Source organism: Lonchura striata, chromosome 3, assembly GCF_046129695.1.
Source record: "Lonchura striata isolate bLonStr1 chromosome 3, bLonStr1.mat, whole genome shotgun sequence".
Taxonomy (NCBI): domain Eukaryota; kingdom Metazoa; phylum Chordata; class Aves; order Passeriformes; family Estrildidae; genus Lonchura; species Lonchura striata.
Window position 1 is genome coordinate 51,361,997 of NC_134605.1, and position 22,865 is coordinate 51,384,861.

At 41.9% G+C, this 22,865-nt stretch overlaps 1 protein-coding gene across 10 annotated transcripts in view; it reads right to left on the reverse strand.

The window, feature by feature from the left end:
• Positions 1-22,865, reverse strand: part of NHSL1 (NHS like 1) — a 180,291-nt gene that overhangs the window by 53,561 nt on the left and 103,865 nt on the right. For 8 of the 10 annotated variants that reach the window (XM_021553098.3, XM_021553097.3, XM_021553101.3 and 5 more), the window contains exon 2: positions 1,465-1,617. In XM_021553098.3, the coding sequence (XP_021408773.2) occupies positions 1,465-1,617 (153 nt within the window). Of the gene's footprint in view, positions 1-1,464; positions 1,618-3,880; positions 4,407-20,903; positions 21,331-22,865 lie in introns of those variants that run through there. The other 2 variants (XM_021553102.3, XM_021553105.3) reach the window with 2 other exon arrangements.

Sequence of the window (22,865 nt, forward strand, 5' to 3'; positions counted from 1 at the left end):
CAGAGAAAAATCCCACCAGACCAAAACAACTCCAGGTGTATAAGAAGGGGAAGCAGCATATATTACTTGATTTCACACGCATATTAGATAAAAATTTGTTAAAATAGAACATGAAACTGTAGTAGATACATTTCTGATAAAACTCAAGAAAATCAGTGCATTTTAGCCTGTGCAGGATTTTTTTTTAACAGTCCAAAACAGAGAACGGGAAAAAAGTATTCTAATAAGTGGTTAATGTTCACAAAAATCTAACAACAATCAGTATTCTTTTTAATCTAAAGCAGAAAAATATTTTTATTTTGTAAAGGACTGGTAAGTGGGTCAGCAAGAGAACAATGAATGTTTCAAGGCTAAGGAACTGCAAATCTATTAATTCAGTAATAAGTAAAGAGGGCACACAGGCTATCTGCTGAGCCATGCAGGAGACAATAACACTGGCCGTCAAGACTTTCCTATTAAACGATAACAAAAAGCCCCTAGTAAGAGACAAGTGAAAATCAATTAACTGGGGAAATGGCAAAAGAACTCAAATATGGCTGTCAAACACTTCTCTATTCAGACATACAAAATCAAGGTCTCTTCAAGTCTAAAAAGCAGAAATGTCATGTTAATCAAATAAAAACGACAATATTCTTTTAAATCAGGTTAACTATGCAAGGTATCAAGTACCTGCAGCTCCTGCTGAAACAAAAAACGACTGGAACAAGTTGGCTCTTTGCAGAGTAAAACCCTTTGTTAAACAGCCAGTGTAAAGAAAAATCTACGTTAACCATTTCCAGAACACGAACATTATACTGTTATTTTAAACTTTATATCTGGCCCAGGGACAGACATTCTGCAGGCCTCCTTGCTGGCTGCATGTCTTTGTTCTCATGGCTGCACTGACACAACACAATGCCTCGCAGAACAGACTGCACAGGTACAGCCCCAGTGAAGTACTATGGGTAAAAACTGGGCTTTAAAAATATGCTGAACACTGCTGCAAGAAAGCACTTTCCTTACTGGAGGAGTCCTTGTGAGTGCGCTCCCCATTTCCCTTTTCTGCCCTCAGCACCTTTTCCAGCTTCTTGCAAGCAGCCACAACCCTGGAAATGACACTGTACAACAGAAGAAATCACTAAATGAAATACCTCTGATGTGTTTTTTTCTCCATAAATGGACTAATTCAGGACTTAATGAAACTGAAGGTACCATTTGGAAGCACTCCAAAGACTAAACAGATAGGCCAAGAGACACTTTTCTGTTTTAGAGTGCTCTGACAGATAACACATTTACTCATGTCTTTACAGCAAAGTAATTTTCCCCTGTCCCTTCATCTGAGCAGGAAAATTCCACTAATATTCTACATGTGGTAGAGAAAAACAAGTGAACTTCTTGCAAAGCCTGCAATTTGGATATGTTTGCAAAGACTGGCAGAAAGTACTGTTGTTTTAGGACATGTCTGTGTCAGTAGCAGCATCTTACCTCTCAGCACTGATTTGAGGTTCAGTTTGGCTTGTCTGTGCAGGTCCTCCACACAAGCTGGTCTTGAGGAGGGCAGGAAGACATTTTCCTGCTGGTGCCATGGAGCAGTGTAGTGCACAGTCCATCTACTCTCTTCATCTAGGTTGGAAACAGCTGCAGAGAGACACAATAATAAGAAAACTAGATGTTATTGCAGTTAGCTCTATCAGAAAATCCCACAAGTAATTTGCCACACGTAATCTAAAAACGAAAGAAGCCTTGTTTGCCACCATAGACCCATCAAAATACTCCTTAGAATCTCACTTTGTGACAGTTAAAAAACCCTTCCTTACATTTCTACGCTAAAATTAGTTCTGTAGGAAACACTGTTTACTCTTCCCATTTTTATACTTGCTGTTTTATTTACTCTAAACTTGAAACTCTGTTTTCCCCCTCTCTAGCTCAAACTCTTCGAAAAGGAATCAGTTTTCCATTCCCTGATCATGGCAGGTGCTGTGCAGTGCAGAATAGCTTGGCTCAAAGGTGCCCCTGGGAATACGACAGCCTTCATGAGAGATGACAACAGGTTCATTTGTATTGGGAAACAACCTTGTCTGACCTCCTGCTTCCTCACACCAGAAACAAGATTCCAGTGAAGCAAATAAATTAGCTATGCTCCTTTGTCATGAGTGGAAAGCAGACATAAACAAAAGCAACTCCATGGACAAATACTCCTCAGAGCACAACAGCACTGAAGAGGGCTATCTCTGGCCACCTCTTTGCACTCAATACAAATGTAAAAATAAAACACAGATCTTGTTCAAGTTCAGACAGTCTAGCAATGAAACAGCCAAAGCACATACTGCCAAGATTTGTTTATCATATATGCTTCCCAAGAGACAGCCACTGCATTTTGTTTCAAGTTTATCATCAATAAAAACTTATACAGTTGAATAGCCTTATCCCCCTACCCTGCTGTAAACAGAAAAAGGGCAGTTGGGGGTCATATTTTATGATCCCTCAGGCACCCTTTGGCCTTCAGCCAGCATGCTGCACATCCTTGCTTTTTAGCTCTCCAAAGCACAAAAGGACACTACAGATGTGCCGCCTTCCAAGCACCTGCCCTGCTGCCACAGCTCCACTGCTCCCAGCCTTGCTGTCAGCTCTGCATCTTCCTTTTGCCGCCTCTGCTGCTGCACTGCCTATGGCATCACTTTGTGGTTTGTCTGATGCCCTTGCAGTAGCAGAGGTGGTATGTTAAAGCTGAGAAGCAAAAAGAATGCAACAGCCTTCTGTCATCTGAAAAATTACACTTTCCTTAACACTACTGTGCATCTGCTGGGATCATTTCAGATTGAAACAATTAGCATTCTTAAGGAAAATAAGCTATGTCTCTAACTTCAAAACATAGCTACAGCCTAATGCTCAATGCCTGTTCTTTCCTAAACGGACTTGAGGTAGAGGGGGAGGTTCCTAACTGCTTCCCCTCACTTATTTTAGAGTAGTTTCAGACCTCAAATGGCCTGAAAATGGGTGCCCTCATGTCTGTGTCTTGGTCCTGCATCCCACCCCCTCTTCTCCTAAGACATTCTGGTTGCCCCAAGGCAGATACACATTCAGCTTGTGCCCATTCTTCCCATTCTTACTAATCAGTAACCTCAATCACAAAAACCGGAGAAGTCATCACCTACCTGGTTACAGCATCAATCACCCCCATCTAACAGAAAGTGACACTTAAAGTCAGTGAAAGACACCCACACCATCCCCTGGCTGAACCGGTGGATGGGGAGTGGGGTAAGGCTGGAGGAGGAAGAGGAGGAGGTAAACACCTGCAGCCAAGCCCACTGTCTGGCTGAAGCCCTGCCACAGCAAAATTAAGGCTTACTGCTCGTCAGATCAATAATGGTCATCAAAACTGGTCAAGAGAAGTGGTGCGCACATCTGCCAACTACTCTTTCTAGTGCGATTTGTCTATCCTTCATGACTTAAAGGAAGATCAATGTGATTTTAAAAGCCACTCTGAAACCAGAACATCTTTAAAAACAAACCTTGGTCAGAACAAACTTTACGTAGACACCTCAGCGATACAAGCCCATAGCCGCATAAGCAGAGACAGATGTCTGACAAACCACCACGATACCACGACACGCCGGCACACCCTGCCTTGTCACCGAGTCGCCCATTTCACACCGAGAACTTTGGCCCCTTCAAAATCACCGTGACAAAGCACTCCTAAAGCGACTGTGTCTCAAAGCAGAGGTCCTAAAGACCCTCACAATGCTGCCTCCACACACTCCACAACGAGAAACTATTAAAAGAGTAAGAAAAACGTAAAAAGAGACTGCAAGAAGCACAACTGAAGCTGAAGGGACCTGCACTTTCCTTCAGAACTGGGCTGCCTCCTGAAAGTACAGCGAGCACACAGAACTATACTTACTCTTTCTCTTGAAAAGTTTCATGAGAGATTTAAGCTTTGTGTTGATGAAAACCACCATTTTCAAGGTGCTGAACTGCGATCCTGGAGCTGAAATCCCATAGAAAGGAGGAGATGCAGAAAGGTGACTGCCACACTGAACCTGCTCAAACTCTGCACACCAAATTTCTCTTCTCCACGTTTCTCCCCTCTTTTTTTTTCTGAAATCACTTTAAATATGTGTAGAACTTTCTGACAGACGAAATAATTTACAATTCTTTAGCCTGAGTTTCTCCTCCTCGCATGTAACCCTGTGGGCTGAAAACAGCCACTTCCAACAAGCAAAACAGGAGAAAAAGCAGCCCGGCTGTTATTCTCCTTTGCGCAGGACGAAAAAGATCTTCTCCCTGTCCACAGCAATTACTCCGCTCTTGTTCCTCTCCTTTCCTCCGCTCTCCAAGTTCGGCTGCTCCAGAAAGTCCCGAGTTGGCAGGTGCCCGCTCTCCTTCCCATGTCTCCAGCCGCTGTGCCGGCGGAGCAGCAGGAGATCCCGGCACCTTCCCTGCCCCCGCCCCCTCCCAACGCACCTCCCCGGCAGCCCCGGCCTCCTTCCAGTTGCAAATGAGTGTTGCATTTTCGTGCTAATCAGGATGCTCTGCTTTCCCTCCGCTCCCATCCTTCCCTCACCACACCTTTTTTTTTTTTTTTTTTTTTTTTTTTATTTTCACCCTCTTGCTCCCACTTTTTTAAGGATCCAGAGCTGCGCCTTAGCTGGCTACACCACGCAGTCTCGGCTCTGCATTGCCTCCCCTTCCAGTCCCACTGCTCCACCCGTAGTCACTGCCACTGCCCGAGACATTCAGCACACTAATTTCACATATTGAATTTTATTCAGTTGCACTCCTAATTTATTCTTATTAGCGTCATCTTAGACCAGACACATGGAAAACAAAATCGAGTTATTTCTGGCTAACAGAGATTCTGTTATTCATCAAACGAAACTTGTGCACGGAGATGAAACAGCCCAGCTTTTTGAGATGCGCATTTTATCCTCATGTCTTAAAAAAAAAATACATCTGTACAGAGGTCCACAGCCATCCTTCCTAGGAATGAACTGCAATTTTGCAGAAGTTAAAGAGAAATTTCTAAGCACCAAATGAATGTGCTCAGCAGGGCATGCCCTCCGCATAATGTTCAGGCTCAAGAAGCAAGCCCTCCTCACAAAGCAAGCTTAGGAAACCCCCTCGAGTGAACAATGAAAAGGATTTTTTTCTTCAGGAAAAAGAAAAATGCCAGCAGCGGGGGGCTCAGGCTGACCCAAAGCTGCAGCAGACTCCAGCCTCTGGAGCACAGCATGTAAAAAGCAGATGCTCCACAGGAACTTCTAAATTTCATCAAACAGTTGAGACCCAGCACTGTGAAGAACAGACTGTAAATGAAATCTGTTCATCATTCTCAGAACACAGTATCATCAACATTTTATCAGTATTTTCCAAATCCAGAAATTTTGCAATTGCAACATGGGCTTGACATCAAAACTACCATGAGCAGCAGGTCTCTCCAGCAGCTGCTAGTCCAAGAGGCATTTTGACTGGCTGAGCTCTGCCAAAGGGACAGAAGACCCTTGTGTCATGGCAATGGCAATGAAGGCACCTCTGCTTTTTGCACTGATTTCCATCTCGTACCTTACACAAAAAATTACTCTGGCATGAAACTCTAATAAGAAGGTAACTATTTAGTGCTGGTTTAGAATTAAATATACAGTAATACCCCTGTCAGACATTTACCATCCACAAACCATAAAATGTGTGCTTGCTGGACACACATTGAAAGTGAGTTTAGAGTGATTCTATTTCTAACTCCAGCTACACTGCCATCTGAAAGCAAACCAAGGCGATGGTGACTCCTTGTCTATTGTGGTGTCGATCTTTTTAGGATGTAGAAGTGCCTCTACCTACCCATGCCTCTTCCTTAGCATGTAGGAAGGGGAGCACGGGGAAAGGAAACAGTTCCAAGCTATAAAATGATGGAGTCTGGGCTGCTGGAAGTGAGACAGTCTGTTCCAAAGGTGTTTATGGAACTTCAAAAGTGCCTTGCAAGCCCTAGGAAGCAAGACCTGTTACCTTTTCATGGTCAAGCCACTGTGAATAAACATGATCCTGGGTACTTTGGGCAGCTTGGAATCCTTTTCATTTCACCCCGGGCTACAATGTGTGCCAAGTGTAGTGTGCTTTTTGTTATTGGATCTTCAACCCACCCTAGAGCATTTCTCCTGCCTGCGAACAAGCACCTGATCACTGTCCTCTACCCCATCTCAGCTCGGAGGCAGACATTCAAATCCAGCAACAAACAATACCTTAATTGTTGTCTGCCTTTCATCCCACTCCCCACCCCGACCCTGCTTCCACATACCCTCAGGTCATGCTGTTAAAGAGGTCAGACATCAAAAATGGCTATCATGAGGGACTACCCCAAAGGAAACACGGTCTGGCTACTCCTATCTGGAGTTCTGAGAGTCTGAGCTAGTCCAACAACAACAACAACAAAAAAAACTCTTCTCCACCTGAGACAAACCCACTGACTTCCATAAAATTCATCATGTTATCTCAACCAAGCTTTGTGTAAATGCTTTTCCTGTCTCAAGAAACTGTCATCTAACAGCAATTCTCTGAGAACTTAAAGCATGAAATGCCTGCACTCCTCTGCACTTAGCCACCTTACATCGAGAAGAGAAGGAAAAGATGGGGCAGTTTGAGAAAACTTACACTAGCTACTATGCAAACAAAGGACTTCAGCCTCAAACACTGCCAATCCACCACACAAACTCACAAGAATTTCCACCAAACAACAAGAACAAAAAAACCCCACCTAAAATTAACTTGATAGAATAAAATTTAAAAGCTTGTTAAAGCCAGATAAACCCAGCATGAACAGTAGGTGCGTACAGTGTGATCAGTTCTTTACATGCAAATGACTCAGAGACAAGTAGCAGACTGAGGAGACCTTGCTCTGTGACACACTTACTACTCCACCTTGGGCAAGTTAATATTAACACACTGTCTCAGTTACCACATCCTTAGAAGAAAGGATCACGCTGCCACATAAGGACCACAGAAATACAGAGGAATCAGGAATATCACAACTAATATAGAAAACATGGAGAACAAGGTCCAGTAAATGTTAGTTTTCACTTCACACTGGATGGGACTGGTCACAAAGTAAGGCTCAAGAATCTTCATCCTAAAAAGTCAGGGACTGGAGCAAAGTAACTTGAGAGGTGGAAGTAGCAGTGTCAAACAGCATCCTCAAAATCACAACTGTGTAATGAACTCATTAGCAAAATGCTTTTTTTAGTCCAACTATAATAGTTTTTAATCCCTGAGTGGTTAAACTGATTCTGAGTTTCTAGTAGAGGCCGCATACATGCAGAAGAGAAGTAGAGTGGCTGCTTGCATGTGGCATGCCTGAAAAGCTGTAAGCATTCCTTCACTCCCCTCCCTGCTCTATCCCCTCTTTAGAGGGGCTTTCCATCAGCATTCTCTTCCTAATTACCAGCCCATGCATATATATGCAGTACAAAATTTAGGAAATATTTAAGTTAAAAAAAAAAAAAAACAACCAAAAAACCCCACAAGAATAGTTAAAGCAATGCTTTCCAGCTCCCTCCCACAAGTGAAAACAATCTTAACCATTTTATTTTCATGAATGAGAGGTAAGCCCAGCACACGATATATCAAGTTAATTAAGAGAATGATGCATCAAACCACTAAAATGTACCATCATCTCAAAACCTAAACTTCAAGTTGCAGGCCTTAGCAACTTTATCTGGACAATGGAAAAATCCTCCATTAAACAACTGTGTAGCATTTATGACATTTTAAAAGGAAAGAAAAAGTAAAACTGTCCATCTGAGCTGGAAACTAACTGCATTGTGAGAGCTCTTCCAGTGAGTTTCTGTTTAATGTACAAAAGGGAAAGTGGAAACGCTGGCAAGCAGATGTACACAAAACAATTAAATCGATGCCTTTGCTTTTACAGACACGTCACTCATATGCTCTAAATAAGTTTCCACTGTGCCATCCTACAGCAGCTCACAGGGAAGAAGCTGTTGAAGGGCAGTTGTTTCCAGCACGTCTGCAGGAATGTGTCTGTGTAGGACATGCTCGGGATTGCTCCCTGCCACCCCCAGCCACCCCCCCTGAGCAGCTGTGGTGTCCACAGGGGTGCAGCTATGGAGTGATCCCCACGCACCCCCTCCCCACACTGCACAGAGCACCCAGGCATCTGCAGGGCAAGCCTGCAACTGAGCAGGGCTATTAAACTCCTTCCTGCAGGTCACAAGGCTCCTGCCTGCCTCAGACTAAGACCACCCAGCTTTGAAATCTGCACTTTTACTTCTAAGTGAGATTTCTATAATGAAGAAACACCAGAAAAGCCAAATGCCTCAGGTATTTTCAAAATTCACACCCAAGCTTTGTGCCTGTTCTGGCCACCTTCACCCATGCTGTTAACCATTTGCTGGTGCCTAAATGGACTCCTTGCAGAGCACAGGAGTCAGTAATTTATGGTCAGAATGGGTTTCTCCCTCCCCGAGATCCCATCCCGGCTGGCCCTCTCCCGGCATCTTTCAGGAGAACAAAAGTGCTCCCTCCACAAAGGCTGTCCCGGGCGGCACCGCATTCAGCAGCCCCCAGCCCCAGCTCCCCTCGCTCACAATGGCCTCTTTCACGGCAACCTCAGCCTTGGGGAAGCGCGATACTGCCCCGGCTACTGGGAAATTACAGTTCACTGAATCTGGGATCAGGAGGAAGAGGAGGAGAATGCACAGGGGAGAAGGAAAGAAGAAGAAAAATTGTTTTATCCTAAAGCCACCACAACAACACACCGAGAAGGACCCATGCCCCAGTGCAGGGCCAGGGGAGTCAGGACTGAGCCTGGGCCTGTGCAGCTATCAGGGGGCAGGTACTGCTGGAAAAGAGGGTACCCGGCTGTGCCCTCCTTTATCCAAGATCATAAAGGATTATGCCTGCAGGCTCTGGGAAAGGGGCTGCCCGGCGGGGGCACAGGGAAGAGGGGGCAAGATGAGAAGGAGAAGCAACACAACCTAAGCCAGAGAGGACAGAAAAGCAGCAGACTGATTGATCTGATGATCCTATTTAGGTCACAGCACAATAAAGCTAATTCATTCCTTTAACAATTCAAAACATCTTTCCACAGGATCCTCTATCATGCAAACACGTCGGCAGAAAGAAAAGGCAGCTTTGGGCAGGGCTGCTGGCAGACAAAGCAGCAGTTTCTTTTGGTTAGAGCATCTCCCCACACAGTAATGGCACTCAGAAGAACAGAAAACATTTTGTGAATGTGCAATTTTGTTTTATTTTAAATTGCAGGGCACAATCCTTTTTCCTTTGGCCATTTCTGAACCCCAGTTAAGGCAACTTCAGCTCCCAGAGAAGAATTTTTTTAATCCCTAGGGAACAGTACCCTTTTAGGATGTCACCAGGAAATAGTCTCAATTTAAATACCAAATCTACCTGAATGCTCCTGTGCTATGGCTTACCCTCGAGAACTGACCAAAACTGGCAGGGGCAAGTAAATTAGTCTTCAAAATCTTGACTCTTACTTGCCCTAATAATGCACAACAGAGAAAATCATTCTCTTCTGAATTAGTGATGGAAAAAATACCAGGCAGATAAGTTTGCAAGTCTTCTCATTCAAAGCATCCTATAGGACGAGGAGCAAAACCAACAAAACCAGACTGCAAAAATTCCATTTCTGAACTTCTGTCCCAAACAATCTCCCAGTAATTCCGTCTTTGGCAGCTGTGCTCTTGGGCATCCACACTAATATCCAACAGACATTTTCAACTAATCTCAGTCTGCATTCTCCTTATGGGTTTCCTGAAGGGGACATGCTTCCTACTCATTCCACTTATTTAAAGATCACAAGGAAGAATTTTTGTAGCCTATCTTGGCCTCCCTGCCCAGCACTGCTCTTCGGCATGCTTTTATTTATACACAGATTATCCTGGTATAAGGGGTTACAAATTCTTCTATTTTTTTGGCTTTCTGCTGACTCTCAAAAAATTCTGGGTGGGTCTCATTTAAGCTTGGAGGCACACTTTCTTAAAATTAGGCATGTACATTCTTGAGATTCCTATAAATGAAAAAAGTTAAGCTCCTTGGAAAATACCAACCTACATAGAATCATACAACTGCTCATGCCAAAAAAAAGCATCAAGCACCCATTTACTGTCTTTCACAGCAACTTGATAAAATGCTTTGTTCATTAGAAATTTTCAAAAATTTTACCTGAAAAGTCTTGTCTGCACAACACAATACTAAAATGATGAGTAAAAGTAAAGGCTCACAAAAGTGGACATTTGCTGTTGCTCCTAAAGCCCTAAGATTTTTGACAAAATCTAAAAACCCAGGTGTGTTCCAATTAAAGACACAATATACGCTAAAATAAAAGTCTCCAAACTAAAGTAAGGCATTGAGTTCCTGTAACAGTGACCTATTAATAATTACTGCCGGATTCAGCAATGTGTAGGGAAACAACTGCACCAAAATCTGTACCACAGAATCCCCAGAGATTGTCTTTGGCTGACCATGGGCATATGGATCTCAGATGTGATCAAATACCAAAAGACTTTGAAAATGATTTTTAAGATTATATTTGTGTGGTCAGCATCTTCTTATCAAAGTCCTCAATAAAACCAAATGAAAGGACTAATACTGTTAATCAGTTAAACTTTCAAAATTTGTAATGTAAATACCAATGTAAATGGCACTGGTTTGATTAAAAGTTTCAGAGATCTGTTATTAATCATACACAATCTAGAGGCTCAAACCTCACAACATGCCATGGTGGATCAGCACTAATTACTGAATAATAGTTGTGTTTCTTTGAGTAGCTAGTAAAATGGCATCTAACAGTTTATGTGATGCTGAAGTGATAAAGGTGCCTTGCCACTAAGCATCTTCAGAAAGCACTAAGCACATTGTCTACTGTGCATTTTAGTATTGTGGCAATGGTTTCTATAAATAAGCATGTGTGAGCAACCGGCAAACAAAAGAATCACAATGTAATCCACAAACTATTAAAAAATGCAGATTATCTCCCCTCCCGCTTTCTGTCTTCAATTTCTGCCTCCATTTCCTGCCAGACAGAAAAGGAGTAGATCGCTTGCTTTTCCTTCAGGATTCCCAATGCAGATACCTACATTTCTTCTTGTTTTAGAAAAAATAGTTATTCCTTGCTGTTTCAATCCTTCATAAAACCAAGAAAACAAAAGAAGTTGTAACACAGCAAGGGGTTTAACATACACTATTTAAAATGAAAGATACCATTCTTAAATGCAAAAATGTCTTTCGGTATCTTATCCCCACCAAGCACAAAATACGAACTGCAGAGAAGTTTGCATTTTATTGGAAGAGATGAAGTAGAAGTTGAAGAAGTGTAAATATAAAACTTGAGATGGCAAAGGCTAGTTTAAAAATTGTTTCTCAAGTGCTTTCACTACTTGTATCTGAAAACCTTTGAAAATGTACAGTTATAGTACCATCACTGCCTCTTCAGCTCTGAACAGACCTCGGGCTGTGTAACCTGACATCATGTCTTCAGAGTAACTTGCTGCCAGTGGTGAACTCTCACTTAAAGGCATCTGCAATGCAAGCATGCATCCACAATTCAGATCAGCAGCACATAAACTAAAACTACCAATTTATTTTTGGATGAGCTTCTGAATGGATCATCCCACTAATAAGACATACACTACAAATCAGATTTCCAACACTTAGCTGGAGACAATACACAAATACAGAGACAATTATGCAGATATAGAAATAAACTTCTGTGTAGAAATATCATGGATTTTCCCACACAGAAAAGAAGTTGAGTAAGTTTCATTCTTGAAACTTTCCAGTAGCTGTTAAGACAACAGAGGAACAAGACAAAGAAATATCAGTAGTTAACTACTACTAAGCAAACAAACCTGCCACCCCAAGGTAATTGATAAAACTACTTTGTATCCCAGCAGCTGCATTTCAACACTGCACAATATTCCAGATTCAACTGTGAGGTAAAGATTGGTTCAGAAGACTGTTAATCACTGACATATGTGCTATTGCAGAATTGAAACAGGAGAGCATTTTTCATTATTAGTCAGTCAGAAAAGAGAAGAAGCATGGTATTAGAAGTCTGGAAGAATCAGGTGTGAAATTTTACACCAGCTCCAGGGCAGGGCTGACCCCTAGAGCAGAAGATTCCATTTAAATGTAAAGGAGATAGTAGATCACAGTCAATGTGAATAAACCTTCAGGAAAACCAGTCAACAAAACCATGGCAATGTTTTCCCAAAATTGGTATGTTATATGCATGAAAAAGCAATTGCTTTTTCCCATCCTGATGGATAATGACACAAGTAGTCTTGACTTTGGCACACACTTAGGATGCTTTGATGCAGCATTAAAAAACTTCAATCCCAATTCACCTTAGACAAAAGCACCACCTAACAGGATCCCTGCTTTGCCATCATGCAAGGAATTGTCTAAGCTGATGCACCAAAACTCAATTTACATCTTTGTTTTTCAACCATAGCTGGTTTGAAGAACATACCTGAAACTACAGCCATTAAAAATACCTGACACATCCACAATGACTAGTATTCTGTACAGAGCACATATCCGGCTCCAAGAACAAATAAATTAAAATACTGAATTCTTATAAGGCATGGAAAATACTCCTTTTAAACTTAGGGTAATCAGCATCCTTCTTCTCTTTGGATTAATTAAATCTATCAAGAACAGGGTAGCATCATCAGGGAAAAAAAAACTGTGCTCACCTTCAACTACTGGACATAAAGGAGTGTAATTTCCTTTAACATCATTAATTATTTACCCTAACACTGCCACCAGCATCTGCTTGGGGATCTGCTTGTCCCCCCCAAACAGCAGCCCACTGATCCTGGTCTAAACATAACGTTGTGTTTGTGGCAAATGTCTGACAAGCAGAAGGAGGGCCAGGTTGGTTATAAGACATTGAGAAAAACTATGAGGGATCATTCAGTTAGGAGGTGTGCCAAATCTGCTTTGGAGATGCTACCTAGCTCCATGTTTAAATAGCCCTTCTTGGAACACATCAAAAACCACTCGGAAATGGTTTTATAAACTTCTGTTGATGCCTTTGGGCAATGATGAATGTGATCTGCAACCCCTGTGTGGGAAACTTCACTGCTAAATTCCTCATCAAGCCACATAAAGGACAATGAACAAAGGACAACACTAAACCAGAGGAGGAAAGGTTGCCCCATAGTCATTGTGGCTCGAATCAGAAGTCAATCAGACAGGGGATGAGACCTTTGGGATGAGCAACACATGGCCACAGACCCCACAGAGAGCAGCCAGCTGAGCATTGCCATGGAAAAGACATCACAGATAACTTGTCTTTCAACCACAGCATTTACAGGTTTTCTGTATCTTCTCCAGCAACGCTGCTTCATGCTCAGCTGGTGGGATCAGCCCTCACTGGTAATCCAGTCAGTTCCCAGTACACTGAGATACAATTTCCAAACAAATGCCAGGAGCTGCAGCCTAACAGCCACAAGCAGTGTATTGGGGAATTTGGCCTTTAAATTAATAATGGTCAGGCCCCAACCTGCCTGCCTGAGTAGAGAAGACATGGGGAGGCTGATACAGCACCCTTATGCAGGACTGGAGAGGTGGCATAATGGGGTTTCACATTTTTTATTCTCTTCCAATGACTTCAAGTCAAAACTGGTCAGCTCACACATCAGCACTGTTTCTGTAACTGCTGTAATGGCAGGCACTGCTTGCAATCCAAAATTCAAGCTGTGCCTTTCCAATCATGCTTCATCTCTATATTCCAGACTCCACACTGCTATGTATTACAGCACCAATTGAGACATAATTGTGATGAGCCACCTAAAGCATTTTTCTTATTTAAAAAACCCCCACAATAACCCCTTTGTCCCAATTTCTGCTTAGGTGTAAAGAATGTCATCATTATTGTTTGGGTTGCACTGCATGTTCTTAGACTAGATCAGATCCAATCTACCTCTCAACTGCTTATTAGCAATTCCTTAACTGTGTGACTCCTTGTGTCTCCTTTTACACTTTCCAATACAGTTTGAAAAATGCTTTTATGGAACAATATCTTAATTAAAACAAAGCCTCCGACTCTCTCACTTTCTTTTAAACTAGCCAATCTCTCTCAATCCCAGCTTTTCTGAGAGATATAGGAAATGCAAGCAAAATGCCATCTGTTGGCAATGAGAGGGGACTAAGCCTTTAACATTGAAATATTCATTTTAGAAAAGCCAAGCAAAAATATTTAATTGACTGACAAGACTGAGTTCTCTAAATCACTGTAGATTCCAGGTCCAGTCCTGCAATTTATTTCACAATAGTCATATTTCTATTTGATCTGCCATTAACTCATATACTTCTTTTCTAAGAAAGCAAAGAGCTGCCCTTGGGCCTTCCTCATATCAAACCTGCTCACCCTTTGGCTTACAAATTGTAACATGGGTCTTTACTTTCCTTTCTGAAGAGAAATGAAGGGGAAGGTAGAAAAAATAAACTCAAGGTAAGCTTTGAGGACTTTTTTAGGTCTCAGTCCAGTAGGCTTTCTTTGCATGCATCATGTAATTTGTCCCTACTGCACATACCTGCCTGCAGGACAGTGCTGCGTGGAGGCAGGAGACAGCCACCCCACAGCCCTGCTGAAGGAGATGCTCTACAGACCGTGATAATGTCAGACTGGGGCTGACAGGACAGAAATCACTTCATGTCTACTCCAGCCTGCACCTGCTGCCTGACAGAACTGCTGCACATCTGCTGAGAGTGACTGCTGCCTGCACGCAGCAAAAAGAAAGAGGAAAAAAAAAAAGAAGTTGAGGGTATTTTTCTCAAGTCTCACTTCTAAGAAGATAAATTTAATATCATTAAATATCCTACTAGGTAAAGTGATGCCCGTTAAATGCAGTGGGCCAGGCCATTTGCTTTTTGCTGTAGGTTATTTTACACCAACCAATCCTCCTATGGCACGGTTTTTATTTTTCATTCTAAGAAATCCAGTTCTATTCAAGACTTACTGCCAATATTCAAAAAGACTACGTACTTGGAGCAAAATTGCATAAAATATAAAACCCAGCAAGTTTTTCACTCCTCTTGGATCTTCCAGCCTTGCTCCTATGAGAAGTGATTCCAGGCAGCGCAGGTGCATCCATCGGCACAGCATGCAAACAAAGGCAGATGGCCACGTGCCAGCAGGGCAGCCTTCTGCAAATTACCAAACAAATTCAATACCAACTTGCACAGTAGTATTTTCACAAATATGCAGTCACTATGCAAGACACAATTCTTTCTACTCAAATCCCTCTCACTTTTAAATACAGTAATTTACATGGGTGAAAAAACCCCCCAGATTTATTGTAAAAATCAGATTGCATCAACAAGCTCCAGGCACCCTATCATTCTAAGACTTGTCCTCTACAGACACCACTCTGCCAGTTCATTTTCTCTCTTCCATAAGTAAGTAGCCTTCACTCTACTCCACTGTTTCCCACATGGTTAACATGAATGTGGCAATTAATATGCAATTAATAAAATGGTGTGATCAACTGCTTTTGTTCACAGCAGCAGCTGGCCTGCATGTTAGAGTGTAATTAGACAAATTAAGACATACCGCTTTTGTTTGTGGATGGACTGACAGCATTGCTTATGCTTAAACGTCACTAAGCCTATTGGCATTTGGGATTATTTTAAACTTGTCTTTTTTTTATTAACACTACAAGGTATGAATAAACCAGATTTATATGCTATGAGCTCCAATGCCAGCAAAGTGCAAGTCTGCTTTACCTCTGAGATGTTTGCACAAGCAACTGAGAGTGGAGGACAGAAGTGATGTATTTCAGAGAATGAGCACCTTTTAAGTATCACAGTGCATAGGATGGAGCACATGGCTCTGGACGTGTGAAAAAAGCAGAGTTCATCTACAACTGTATCTAAGCAGAGGTTTGAAAATCTTGAAAATCAAGCAACACAAGCACTTGTCAATGATAGGTTAGGACTTGGAGACAACAGAAGACTAAAAATCTGTTGTAATCTATCAGACTTTTAATAACCATTTCCTTTAAAGAATGCCCTTTCTGTGGAGTTTCACATTCTCCTTACCACGTTTCCACTATAATCTGATCTGATTTTCTTACAGCATTCAAAACCATTTATTGACTTCACAAGCAACTTGCAGTGAGACCTGGAAATATACTGTATCCAACATCCATAAACCCCAGAAGCTTTCATCAAATTAAGCACTGAAGAACCTACTCAGTGTACCATTAACCACTATCCTCAGCCACAGGCTTTCCAATCTTACTTGTTTCACATGTGAATTTGCATTTAAGTTGCTCTACCTCCTTAACTACAGCAAATTATCCCTTGCCTCAGTCATAAAAAACACTACACAAAATATGTCTCTGAGCTCTCTATTTTTTCACACACCTGCAGGAATACCACACACAGCTTCTTCACTGCTCACAGGCAGAGAGGAATGAAATGTCCACCACCAGCACCTCCTTGCAACAGGAAGCTCAGGTTCACACCTAATAGTGAGCCACCAGGCTAGCCAAGTGTTTTCTTTCAGCAAGGAAACTCTGGAAGACCTTCATATTAATGCTAGTGATTCACTCAAGTGTTTTACAAAAACGTAACATCTTTTGACCCATCGTATTCCAAGTTCTTCTTCATCCCTCTCTTCATCCACATCACTCTTGCATTTGATTCATGGAAAGGCATAGGAGACCAAGTGCTGGACACCTCCATGGCCCATCCAGATGAGAACAGGCAGGGAGGCTTGTTTTCTATGGAGCATGCAGAGAATGTGCAGCAAAGTGAGTAAGAAATGCAATACACATATAGAAACACACACCAGAAGAGTTGTTATTTATCCAAGACCTGAAGTAATTTTGTCCAAATGGAGATGTGCCCCTGTTTTGCAACATTACTGTGGCTTGTTTTAGCCAAATGAACAAAACCTCCAAAAAAGCTCAGCTGTAAGACAAGACATTAAAACAAGACAGCAAAAAGGAAGAAGGGAGAGGGGAATTCCCACATTTTCTAGACATGCAATAAAAATTATATAAAATTTACTTTTTCTTTTAAAAACAAACCAGTTACTAGCTTTTTCTGGTGCAATGTGATATGTCAGCTGTTATGGTATGAGCTGGACACAGCAGATAAAATTGGGAATGAGGGTGGCCAGTCACTTGCATGAGGCTCTGTAAGTAGCTGTCCCAGCCATTCACCACATAGACTGAGTCCTTGTGTCACTTAGGGCACGAAAGGCCACAAAGGCTTGCTTAGTGCTCCACATGGCCCAGAATTTGCAAAGATGGAAAGCAATTCAGCCTTTGTTTCACACTGCTAGATGAGAAAGCAAAGAATGAATCCTCCCAGTTTGCAAAGATTCTGGCATCCTTTTCTTTTTAGTATAACATCCTTTCCTTATATAGGGAAATATCTCTTAGCTTTTGGAAGAGAAACCTGGAAAAAAACCATCGTGAACAGTGGATAATAAAATATCCAACTTGGTTCACAACATCCTATTAATGTATAAATAGATCTAGTTATTATTTCAAATGTAATGTTTTTTCACAAAATACAAATAACACAGGCAGGTCTCAGCTTTAGATATGAATAAAGAAGAAGAAAGCATTCTTTCATGAGCTAGCAGCCAACAAAAAAATCCCAGTAACTGAAGCCACTTGTTTAACAAACATTAAAAGTAATCTGATATTGCCACTGGCTTGCTCCTGCATCTGTAGAAGACAGAAAAAACTCAAAACTCCTTATCAAAACTTTATCATCACAAAAATCTGGCAAGAGCATACTGTACCTTTAAACTTTGCAAATTAGATAAAATATCAAGTGGCAATGGGAACTACAAGAGGCAGGTGATGCTCTAACCAGGAGGAGGTGACAGCCTCCCACAGCAGCAATCACTGCTAGCAGTCTCACCGCCTCATATTTCAATTCACCAGGCATTTAAACCAAACTAAACTAAGCCCCTGACATTTTTGCCAAACTTGGTCAGTGGAGTATCTCAGTTTAACTTTGCTGCAGGAAAACCAGTTACCAAACACTCAGCTCCACTGGAGTTTGTATTTGTGAATGAACATGTGATGGTGACAGCCCCAACACCACTGTAATACTGCTTTTCTGGCAGGCAGACAGGCTGTTAAAGGATGTAGTGCTGCACTCTGGCTGATTTTAATCCTACGTTGTCTATTTGCACTCAATCTGACAGCAAAGAACAGCAGAAGAACAGCATCACAGATACTGGAACAGGCTGAGCTGGTAATGCAGAACTTTCACTTCACAATATGACTAATTTAACAGTTTTATCAGAATAATTGCAAAGCTTAAAAAGCCTTCAAACCCTAAAATGGTAACCTGATTATTATGGCTGCTACATCACACCACAAGTATTTTGATTATTGATTATTTGGTAGCAGGAGCACAAGGACTACTGCTGCAAACTATTGAGATCACCTCAGTGAGGATGCCCCCCCCAGACCATGAGGAAGTTGAAATAATTTGACTGTATTATGTTTTCAAACAACCCTAACACTACTGGGAACATTTTCGGTGGAGTATATCAGCACTGTGAAACCTCTCCAAGTGCAGTTCTCATGATGCTGGATAAGGACCCCAAAGGGAGGCCTTTATCAACAGAGATAAAGCCCAGCCAATAATCCCCAGCTGTGCTCTGCAGTTATCACTTGACCTGGTCCCAGAAAGCACTTCCACCCTTAAACACTTTTGTTCCTTAAAATAAACATTAACAGAGTTTAAAGTGACAGAGACTCTATACTCCAAGAGAAATAGTACCTGTCCCACCCATAACCATTTTAACTGATGGCTTAATTACCCTGCTATTCTTTTGTTTCTATGGACCGAAAACGAGTAAGAAAGGACCCAGTGGGGCAGAGCTGGTGCCCCACAGTCTACACACTTGTACTGTGGTGGGACACCACCACTGAAGCACTAGAGGTTCTCCTGGGAGGAGTCAGGCCAGAAAGCAGGGTGACTGATTTTTGTCATTCACTGTTTCAATGAAAAAAATTCATTGGAACTCTGATGATTTGGAATTCAGAAAGAATAAATAAAATGTATAGGGTCATACCAGGTATCAGCAAAATTCAACATAAGGAATACTGTAATAAACTTGGTCTGAAATATGTGAAAGTTCATTGCTAAGGACAAAAAACTGCATTAAATAGCTTTTAGATCACAAGTCAAATAATTTAATCACTTATGTAAGTGTTGTACTATAGATCAGTGAAATTACACACATGGACACAATTGTCAAATATCTTCTGAAAAGTTTTATAATTTCAATTCAGGTGCATTTTAGAGAGAAGGGAATGCTTTCCCTATGGACAGCACAAAGAGGGAGCAGGGATTTCTGAGTACCTTACCTAGGCTCCTCAATCCCATTTCCACACTCTGGAGAAGCACATTCAAACAGAGTGGTTGCTCACAATGGTCTGAGCAACACCTCCGAGGGCACTACAAGAACCAGCTCTGAAAGTCAGTGTCACAACTTTGTAGGAATGAACTAACCCGCCATCCAGCAAGAGAGACAAATCCCAAAAGACATATACACACACCCAAGGCTATCTGGGGCATGAAGGGCCATATCCTCCTCCTCCTCCCAAAAAGCATCCCTGGAAGCTGTTTCCTAGACCCTAACCTCTTCAGGACTTTCCTAGGTCAGACAGTGACTATACAGTTTTACATAAAGGAAGAATTTTCATTTTCCCTCTGAATGAACCAAAACTGATCCTCTGCTCAAAAATACAAAAATTCAGCAGAAGATGTGGATTTTTGTTTGCATGCAGTATAAAAAAATTACCTCCTCCTGAAAAGGCCTGAAACAATAATGTAAATCACACTCCTCCTACAGGAGGGGGCATCAAATGAAGTTTGCTTAGTAATGAATGGAGAATATGTTAATTCAGAAAACAAAATACAGGTGTTTTTGCTACTCAGTGTTAGAATCATGTGGCAAGATGGGGATTTTTCAGTTCCTGGTAATAATGAGCCATTGTCAAATAGTCAGTGTGAGACTAATGAGAAAAAGAAAACTCAATACAGTTGTAAATATAATCATGTACCTTTTTTTTTTTTTTTTTTTTTTTTTCCCAAGACCAAGGTACAAGATAGCCAGCCAGCTGGCTTTTGCAGGAAAAGCTTTCTTTGTCTTGTAAAATTTCTCCCCCATCACCCTTAAATAGACTTTTCTGAGCAACCATTCCACAAACAGCTGGGTGCCTTTGCTTAGGTGGCCAGAAAAGAAGGGAAGGCAAGCATTAAGGCTAAAAACAAAACAACTGAACATTACCATTGTCTGTCCTCTTCTCTCCTTATTTCCCATCTGTACTTGCCAGTGAAATTTGAAACTATTCAGATTAAAAAAGGAGAGTCATCACAATTCAGGAATTCTTTCTTCTCACGTTCAGAAGGAAAATAACCTTAGACCAAAGGTTATTCAAAAGCCGACTGTTTTTTAAAATAAGTACTCATCAACTGCATTAAGCACCTTTTGAGTCTGTCAGACCTTTTTCTTATTTTTCTTGGCCTTTTCATCCACTGATTGTTCCTATGGCTTTCAATTAAGAGTGCTACGTCAACAGTTCCACTCATCTAAACAATCATTTTGCTGAAAAGGAGCATTATTGAATTGAAAGCAAGTGCTCAAGGCCTCTCAAACACAGGCATATCACATGCACAAAACAGTACCATCCTGTATCAACTCAGCAGTCCCATCAGATACAATATTTACATACACTGTCCTGAAGGGGAAATACATTATTTTTGTAAGAAAATTGTTCCTAATGCCTTCATCCTCCAAAAGATAAATAAGAGTATTTTCCTTGTTTATGTGTATTTATTTATTTCCTCAATATTGACAACACAATACTAAACAACCAAAATAGCTAAGGAACAGGAACTGATCTTACTTGGCCAAAAGGAGTTGTCGTCTTTGCTCAGAAACTTTTTCTTGAGGCGCCCAGGCAGCCTGGTGTGAGCGTTGCCCATTTTGCTGGAATACAGCGGGATGAGTTCCTCCTCCTCCTCCTCATGGTTGCAGCTGGGCTGCCACTTGCTCCTGCCGAGGCACCCGACCATCGGGTCGGCGGGCAGGCAGTGCACATAGGCGATCATTGTGAGATGCCGCTCTCAAGGATGTCCCTGCTGTCCCCAATGGCTAGTTCCGAGCAGAAGGGAGTGGCCTCCTTATAACCCTTCAGCTGACGCATTCAAAAGGCTGTGGAGAAAAAGATTTTCTCCTCCTTCGCACTTAGGCGAGCTGAGCTATTTGGATATCCCGAAAACTGTCTGGAATAGGATTCTGTAAGTCTTTGAAAAAGAAGGAAAACAACAACAACAACAAAATCAAGCACCTGGTTAAGCAGCCCACTGTAGCTACTGGCTGCCCTGCTCCTGCCCTCCTCCCGCCCGCGGCTCACAGCCACAAACAGGAAAATAAAGGCTGCAGAGAGCCGGGAAACCCAGTCACCTGCCACAGACCTCGGCCCTTTCTGCTTCCTCTCCAGTCTGTGCCTTCTCTTAAGCCTTATCCCCGATTATTTACTACTCTGAACAACATGTACTACAGCCACACACAGATGGCCACATCCAAGAAGCTTATTTAAAGCTAAATTACTATAATTGCTGTGACACTGGCAGCTACAGAACCGTAACTGGGCAGGAACCTGCCAAGAACAAGAACATACACCTTCTTCTAGAATGCAAAAGCAGGAAAAAATATACAGACTAAAGAAAAAAGAGCGAAGTTTCATGATTTCAGTATTTGGATTTTATTAAAGAAGTTCCCTTTCAAAGATAGAACCACAATGTTTGATACCAAAACAAGACAGTATCTTCTAGGTTAGACTACTGGATTGATACTGAACATAAAGCATAAGTAGTTATCAGCTTGCCTGCAGTACTGCATAAATACATACATCCTCACAATGCCTCTACAGAGTAGCTGTTTTTCCTGTTTAAAGATGAAGACATAGTCTCAAAGGGTTTTAGTAACCTGCCCACACAGATGGAAAAGCCAGGATTAAAGTCAAGGTATTCTCAGTTCTTTAGCCTCATTCACAAGTCACTAGAGTCCATGGCACCTCTCCCAAATAATCCACTACTATGCAAGTTACCATGCTGCTAACAGTGTCAGCCCTAATCTCCCATACTGTTCTTCTCTGGGATTCAGGAAGAGTGCCCTTCCTAGGCTCTTCATTTGCCCGTAACAGCACAGTCAGATTGGGACATCAAGGAAAATGTCACATGAAGAGAACACACTGCATGAACAGCTGTCTTCAGCAATTTTTAAAGGTTTATATTGTTTGAAAGATTACACAGGAGAATATTTGTTTTTTAAAAACTGAAGATATCAAAGCCCTAAGTAAAGTACAACAAAGAACAATTCTTAGGCTGCTTTCTTTACTGTTCTTTATAAATGCTTTGGTTGCAACCCATACCATTCATGGAAGTGGCTGCTCTATATATAGGAGCACAACAGCAAAATGTGAGTATTTACACATATTTAAAAAGGCCTTGTGTGTTGAGAGCTTCAATAAACATTTGGTCAGGAAGAAAAAACAAACCAAGCCCACTGTTTAAGAACAACACAGATGCACATCTCCTCTTCCCCCTGACACACACATGCATCTCCCGCTGCCTTGGCGCTGCTGCTGCCTGCGCTGGCAGCCGCAGCCCAGGAGCAGGGTGTACACACCAGCTGCCCACAGGCACTGCACCAGCGTGGCACCAGCCCCCAGACACACAAAACACACAGCACCATCCAGCACACACTGTCTGCAGCGCTGACTCAACCGCGCTGGCAAAGCATAGAAAGTTTACGAAAAACTGACTAGTTTGGTGGGGGGAGGCTGCTTGCTTGGGTTTTTTCG